General features: G+C 37.4%; 1 protein-coding gene across 1 annotated transcript; it reads right to left on the bottom strand.

Annotated features, from left to right (window-relative positions):
* Positions 1–1,148: 1,148 nt before the first annotated feature.
* LOC126234753 (uncharacterized) lies at positions 1,149–4,553 on the bottom strand. Its single transcript, XM_049943535.1, has 4 exons — positions 4,354–4,553; positions 3,694–4,017; positions 2,120–2,872; positions 1,149–1,603 (listed from the first exon to the last, which is right to left on the bottom strand). The coding sequence occupies exons 1-4, from the start codon at positions 4,397–4,399 to the stop codon at positions 1,149–1,151; spliced, it is 1,578 nt and encodes a 525-aa protein (XP_049799492.1). The 5' UTR covers positions 4,400–4,553.
* Between the last annotated feature and the right edge of the window lie 3,350 nt (positions 4,554–7,903).

Here is a 7,903-nt window from a genome sequence, read left to right as displayed (position 1 = left end):
TAAAAAAAAAAAAAGCCACTGACAACTTGTAAAGAATATTCAGTGAAAGAAAGTGCACAATTAATATCCGTGAAAATAGGATTACCTTCATGCAGTAATGATGGAAATTTTTCTCTACATTAATGTAAAGTCTCTTAAGGCCAACTTATAACAACTGCTGTACTGACTAGAAAGAATCAGTTACAGCATCTTCTGTACCAATAAAAATTGGGCGAATGACACCAAAATAGTTTAAAGTTTTCCTCTTTGCTATCTACTGGTTGGTAAATTCTGCCAACCAAGCATTGCACAGTATCAATCTACATAAAAACTCCTATTCTGAAAGATGAATCTCAAAAGGTACTGAAGACAAGTAAAGGTATATAAATCTAAAAATATAATTGCTACATGTAAAGCACATGAGACTACAAACTAAAAATAATTCTAAAGCAGCTTGGAATGACACTGAAAAGGAAATGATTAATTGTAGTAAAGAAAATAGTGTCCCACTTGTCTTTACAATTCTCAGTATTCTGTAAATCATACTAACCGCACCACTCTGCTCAGTAATTGCACCTTGTTTCCTCAGACTGAACACTGTGTGAAATTCTTTATCACCAATTTCCTTGGTCAATTACTGTAGGAATGCACATACAAAAATTTTCAGGAAGTTGCTACATTCAGAGCCTTTAAATAAATATAAGGGAGCATCAGATACTTAGCTTAAGTGCACTGAATTTTATTCTGTTTAACTCTTAGTAATGAACCAAATTGAAATGTGATTCAGAAGTGAAAAATATCTTTTTAATTTTTATGCAATGTATTGTTACAACAGACTTCAGTACATCATGTGATAAGGAGCTTCAAATTCATGCCACACAAGCTCTGCAGACGTCAATTTTCTACTCTAGTTACACAGCAATTCATTTTAATGTAATCAAGTAGTATTCCAAATAAAGGTTTTAATTGCACATGCAAATAAAAGGATAAAGGTATCAATTGAAAAAGAACACTGCAAACGTTTTTATTTTCTTTATTAATATCACTTGGGTTTCCACATCACCAACAGGGGTACCAAGCACAATGCGTTACTCTTTGTTTTACATGGCGAGTTTCCCCAGTAGGCCTACGAACCATGGAATGTACAGAAGCACATACACAGCTAAAACTTAGTACCGACAGTAATTATGGTCAGAATCTACGTGAACATTTAATATTTCACTTTCAGGCTGCCTCAGTGCTGAAACAATATTTTCTTTTTCAGCAAGAGTTGGTTTCTTCAAACTGCCCTTTGGCTGTTTGTTACATTTACCATGTCTTCGTTGCACTTTTACCTTCTCGTTGCTGGGGGGTCGTGAAGCTTCCCTGCAGTCTGATTGAAAAAGTGACAGCGAATGAGCTGCATCCTTCTGTAGTGACTTCAGGATTTCTGTGGACACTTTACCTGAACTGACACGGTTAATCAAAATTTGATATGTGGACACTAGTTCTCGGGCCAGAGATGTGTTCTCGTGATCATCAGTATTTGTTTGCAGTGAACACAAAATGGCAGAAGCCTCTTCTGTCACCGTTGCTTCACTTGGTGTAAATGTGGCACTTGAATGTAATGCATACGTCATTGACACTGCATGAATGTGCTTGCATATGTTCAAATGAATTAAACTGTCCGCACAAGAACAACTGAAAGCATGTATACATATATTACATTTGGAGCACTTCAACTTGCACTCCAATTTACATTCAATGTTATTTAAAATCACAGTATGTGTTACACCACAATGTGTTTGGGATTTGACATGAAACTTTGTACCATCAGTATTGACTATAATGTCATTCTCCTTAATACTACATGAAGCTTTATGACGAGCCTCAATAAGATTTATTCTATATGAATGGCCACCCTTATACAATTTAACCATTCGAGCACACAGTTTGTCACGCACCAATTTCATCAACACAACAAGTAGTCTGTCAAGTCTATTGTTTGTTTTTCCCTCTAAATAACAATATTTTAAAACTCTATGCATTGCTTCAAGGTGCATATTTGTATTTATACCCAGATTGCGACGGTGACAGTATGCCCACTGCTGAGGCCGGAATAAGTAATTTGACGAGAAATATACACCAAAGTCTCTTGTACCTTCATCTGCTTGAAGCTGCCTGACGAACGATTCCAGCAGCTCATTAAAATTGTCTATGTCCACTTCTTCAAGCAATGTACGAAGAGCTTTGTACACAAGCGCTTTCTTTTCTTCACTGCCATGGACTTTTTTCAAATTATTCCGCCAGCTGCGGTCTATGTGCCAAGCACACAGTAGATTATTTTCTGCAGGTCCCATGACTCGTGACCACGCACTACGGAAAGTATTAGTGTCATCGGACATGAATACAGACGTTTTTATAATGCCAGCTCTCTCTTTCACAGCACTAAAGAAATGAGTCATTATGGAAGTAGTCTCCCGATTTGAAACACAGAATGCTACAGGCATACCTGAACCAAAATCGTCTACCACCAACAATGTGGTCACCAACAGTTTGTAAACATTTGTACAATGTGTGGAGTCTACACATACAATATTTTGTCCAAATCTCTGTAATAACTGCTTCTGGTAGTCAGTCATTAACACTATCACCGAGTCAGTCCTATCAAAATCTTCCCTGGCCTCGCCTTCTTTCTTATAGAGGAGAACACAGTCTTTCATTTTCTCCAACCACATACCAACACTGACTTCATCAACGTTATGCTGTTGATCATCAACAATGGCGAAGTCTCTCTTAATGTTATGAAGGTCATGTCGAGTCAGGAGATGCAGCCTCTCCACTCCGCTGGAATGAACTGAGTCCCGCACATCATCCAGAATTCTCTGGAAAGTGACCCCCTCAGCAATTTTACCTGCAACATTTTAAAATTACTCCAACTACAAAGAGGCCAATTCTGAGTATGTATATGAAAACACTATTCAGAAAGGACACTGTAGTTAACCACCCCCAATAAAACAAATTCAAGCAATATAACACTTGCTAAGTACTTATAAACTAGATAGTTTAATAAATGGCTTAACAGGATATTCAGTGTACCCTTCCAACAGTACTGAAGATACTATTAAAACACTGGGGATGGGAGAATAAACAGGCCTGATTAAAGCACCTGTTGCAATGTGATATTTCCCAGTTTCAGCTACCAAGGCTATTTTCAAATGGTTACGAGGTCTACAAGTACATGTTTAACATGCTGGACAAGAAACAATAAATGTACTGCCTTTAGTCTATTAGATGCATTAATGATCTATTCTTAAATAGACTACTATGATGCAAGCAATAACACAGGGAAACAAGTATTTCAGAACTTATTTCCACACTTGTATTACTGTAATGCATTACACCTGCTCTCACACACACCTAAGTACATGGCATTACAGTCACCAATATTGTGGTCAATATGGATCACAACAACTGGTCTTTTACAACTGCTTTCAAGCTAACATCACAAATTGTATTCATATGAACTGCCAATCGATATATTCACACCTTTTACTCCAGATCACATATCCATAACAATATTAATTTCTCAGCAGTAAAAAAACAATGCTCCTTCACTGCAAAAATAATAGTCAACTACATATAACTACCAGCAAGCCTGACAATGGATTCTGAAACTTTCACATCATATTTACTTGGGGATCAGCAAAATTCTACAATTAAGGTAATACTCACCAGCGATGGCTTCTCTATCAGAACCACTGAGATGCAGAAAAGCAATGTTCTGGTCGTGGCCGAAATGGGTTCTGTAGTAAATGACACTACAGATTCCACTTTCTTCTTCGTGAAGCTCTATGGCAGCAACGCAATGGTTTCCCATCTTGCAAGTGCCCTGGGACTTACACAACCTTTTGCCACCTGACTTCGAAGAAAATGTGCCACTTCTGTGGCATACAAAGGTGGTTTTTGCAGTGCCATCCTTTAAACGCTTAGTGCCATAACTAGAGACAAAACTACTTTTTGTTTCTCTCTCCTCCTCAGACTTCCACTTCATAAAGTCTAAAACAAAAGCATCGATGAAAGACAATTGCATTCAGATTCAATAAGTGCAAAGTACACAGCAGGAGTAAAAAAAAAAAAAAAAAACGTGCACTGTTAAGATACCCTCACGAGTTACTGGTGTGATTTTAATCATTTAAATTTGCAATAATTTAACTTATACTTAATGTAGCAGACAGTAAGTTTACAGTTAATGTGAAATCAGTCTTTTCACGCTTTCAAATAAGCACGTGTTCTATTGACCAACAAAAACAAGATCTAATGGCCACGGGTCAGGCAAGTATGTAATAATAATTGACGATATTAATTTAAGTAGGCAGTGTACACTTTACTTACCGTCCTTCGTTTGAAATTCACTAATTTCTTTTACCATCTCAACCATGTGCTCCTGCTCCACATGTAGGCGCAACTTAGCCAAGAAATTGCATTTAAAGCTACAGTCACTTTTTGAGCACTTTATCGTACCTTCTTCACCTGGCTGAATTTTATGCACATTTCTCAAATGAGCATTCAAATGCTTCCTTGCTGAATATTCTCTATCACATACATAACAAGCAACAGAACCAGCCATTCCAACGAAATAACTCAATCTCACAAGGTGCAAGGATATTCTCTCATCAACTGTGAATACGAGAATGTGTGTAGCAAAGATGTTGCATTCGCTCAGATGTCACCTATGCTTCTGATTGGCTACTGTATATGACGTCATGAATTTAACTGTCAGCCAATCAGCATCGCGACCAGCGGGTCGCGAGACGCAAGTTACATGGAGGTATATCACCAATGTATATCTTTGAAGGGAGCCGAGCCCTTCATACCATACATATATATAACTAACGACACGATGAAACAACGAAAAGTGACTGCTCTACATTCAAAGATATATAAGCAAGCAAGGCAAGTCAATGTCGCAAACGCAGATCGAGACTGAACGGCTGCGTTGACTGATGGAAGTTCATCAAACTACATAGAACTTCAACATAAACCCTCCCTTCCATATGCACCACCGCAAAATCATGGAACCACATCGCACGAAAGGATGTGTTTCCACAAGTACCATATGATTTTCTACTTGCACTGTATTCAAGATGACGTCACCTGAAACAAGGCGTATAAATGCAAATGTGCAGATTTTAGGTCGATTCACACTTGACGGAACGCAGCGTCGCGTCACACGAGAACTTTCCACAAAGCATTTCAAATGGTGGCATTCGCACAGGCCGTCGATTGTACGGAACAGAATGGAACTGGATGTCACCGTCAAGGTTTCTCGTGAAGAAAATTTTGACGTTGACGCTTATGAGGGGAACTGTGTAGTCGTCTGATAACATCAGTAATTAATGTTTTTGTCACCCACTCTCATGTTATAGCAGTGGATTTTGTGCCATTGCATTTGTTAATATTTATTTTTTATTATTATTCTAATTTTTATTTATTTATTTATTTTTGTCCAGTAAATCTTCCACGCATTGTACAGCACATCAGTTCTTGGACCGGTCAATGCCAATATATCTTCATGTTTACATGATGTTTGCTATTTATTAATGAAGCCAACTTTTTTTTATACTCCGACTTATAATGAAACCTCTTTAACGAGAAAATTAAAAATGAAAATATGAGTAAACTGTATATGCCGCAAGAAGATAATAATATTTACACAATATTTTCGTGAGCGATAAAGAATGTGGCTTTTACAGCTAACATTAATTTCTTTAGGCTCTCAAAGATTGTGGAGGCACTCTTCCAGATTATAGAAGCAATGCATTAATAGATATACAGCGTGAAAAGTATTTAAACCGACAAACTCTGGGAGGTTGTAGGGGACATCAAAACAAGTATTTTCCCTAATGTCATTTTTTTCCTATGAGTAGTATTTAAACCGGTAGAAGAAGATTTCTCTGGCGGCAAATTAATTAAACCAACAAACACTTTTCCATTTTTTATGACCAAGAGACAACACATTAACACAACCCAATTTCAATTATAGTAGATTTTCAAAAATGCCTCCATTGACACGTAAACAAAGGTTACACCATCGGATCATGTTCGGTCTGACACGGGCAAAAACCCCAGGAGTATCTTGAATTGTTCCTGCTGCTGCTATTATCCAGGCAACCAGATCCTCTTCTGATGCAACAGGAGTTGCGTAAACAAGGTTGCGCATCTCTTCCCACATACAAAAGTCCAGAGGGGACATATCTGGGGATCGAGCAGACCATGGTACAGGACCACCTCTGCCAATCTACGTTTCTGGGAACCGTCGGTCCAGGAATCGACCCACACGACGACTGAAATGTGCCGCTAATCTGCTAAATGACCCGGTCTCATGCAGACGCTGGTACACAGCAGCAAAGGTCGTATGATGCGGGATACGGCGATTAGGATGTAGTACACACCAACCATATCAATGTACTCACTCCAGGTGTATCGCTTCATTAGTAAACAAAGACAATGCACTATTACACTGGTGGACAGCAGTTGCCTACAACTGAAGAGCATTATACGTGCTGTAACAACTGAATATTGTAATACGGCCTCTAACAACTGAAGAGTGTAATACGGCCTCCACCGGTTTAAATAATCCTCATAGGAAAAAATGACATTAGGGAAAAATATTTGTTTTGATGTCCCCTACAACCTCCCAGAGTTTGTCGGTTTAAATACTTTTCATCCTGTACTTTTCATACTGTTTTCAATTTTTTAGATCATTTATTACTTTTTCTTTTGGAAATTTATTGTAAATGATTTTACTGTGGTGTAATGTTCCTTTTTGGCAGAAACTGATTTTAATTTGGAGCATGTGAAAGTTAGTTTTCTGTTCTGTGTTATGATCATGAAGATTTTCATTTTTGAGGAGGACACTAGGATTTGTTGTTGCATATTTCTTAATGAACATTGCACTTTCACAGATATAAACGCATGTAAGAGGAAGTTTCTCCATCTTTTTAAATAGCAATCTGCAGGGTTTGTTCTTTTTTGTTGCAGCCATTATTCTCACTGTTCTTTTTTGTATCCTGAAGAGTTTTAAGCAGGATGGCGACTTACTCCGAAAGTGATCCTATACCTCAGAACACAATGTATATTGGAATGATAAACGATAATCAGACAGTGCTTGGGACAACAGTTTTCAAGCACTCTCATTATACATCGCATGGTACTTGGTTTCTTCAATATCCCATCAATGTGAGTATCCCATCTAAGGCTACCCTAGGGTCAGATCCCCAGAAATTTTGTATTAGCTACACTTGCAATATCTGTGTCTGACATCTGAATTTTTATATCCTCTTCACTTTCTCTCTTGACATTATTAAAATTTAATGCTTCTGTTTCACTTTTATTTATTATTAGTTTGTTTTGGTTGGACCATTTTACAACATCATATAATGTCTCAGATAGTGTTGTCTGTAACTATTATTTTACTTTGTTTTCATGACAAACTGCAAATGTACCTGAACAACTTGAATAAGTTTTCCATTGAGTGTTGTTCCATAAGAAAGGCCAGATAGCTGAAAGCGAAAACTGATTTAGGTTTTACAATAACTGAACACTGTGTATGAATAAGATTGTAAATTGATGAAGCAATTTTTGTTAAATAACCTGTAGTCAGCTGTATTGAAGAAGAACAGTAAAGTTTATTTGTTCTGTACGAAAAAAAAATGGACAAAGTAAATAGGCTCTATGTATTCCCTTATAAATATTGGTTGATGTGTTTCATGTGTATATCTGCATTAGCAAATAAAGGTTGATGTTTCGAAACTGATGTGTAGTAAGAGACGATTTCATTATGCGTTGCAATGGTTTTACTGGCTCCTGGTTATTTGCTGTGTGTGTGTGTGTTTGTGTTTCTGTGTATATGTGTGTGTGTTTTTGTCTTAAATGTTGTTAA

This window comes from Schistocerca nitens, chromosome 1 (assembly GCF_023898315.1).
Source record: "Schistocerca nitens isolate TAMUIC-IGC-003100 chromosome 1, iqSchNite1.1, whole genome shotgun sequence".
Classification (NCBI taxonomy): domain Eukaryota; kingdom Metazoa; phylum Arthropoda; class Insecta; order Orthoptera; family Acrididae; genus Schistocerca; species Schistocerca nitens.
Note: the sequence above shows the minus strand (reverse complement) of the source record. Positions and strands in the feature narration are given on the sequence as shown.

What these genes read in the sequence shown, in the direction of transcription:
- LOC126234753 (XM_049943535.1), bottom strand. Translation starts at nt 4,399, where the DNA reads ATGGTTGAGATGGTAAAAGAAATTAGTGAATTTCAAACGAAGGACG. An exon ending in TGAATTTCAAACGAAGGACG is followed by an intron (nt 4,018 to 4,353) that starts GTAAGTAAAGTG and finishes CTTTTGTTTTAG; the next exon opens with ACTTTATGAAGTGGAAGTCT. An exon ending in TGATAGAGAAGCCATCGCTG is followed by an intron (nt 2,873 to 3,693) that starts GTGAGTATTACC and finishes AAAATGTTGCAG; the next exon opens with GTAAAATTGCTGAGGGGGTC.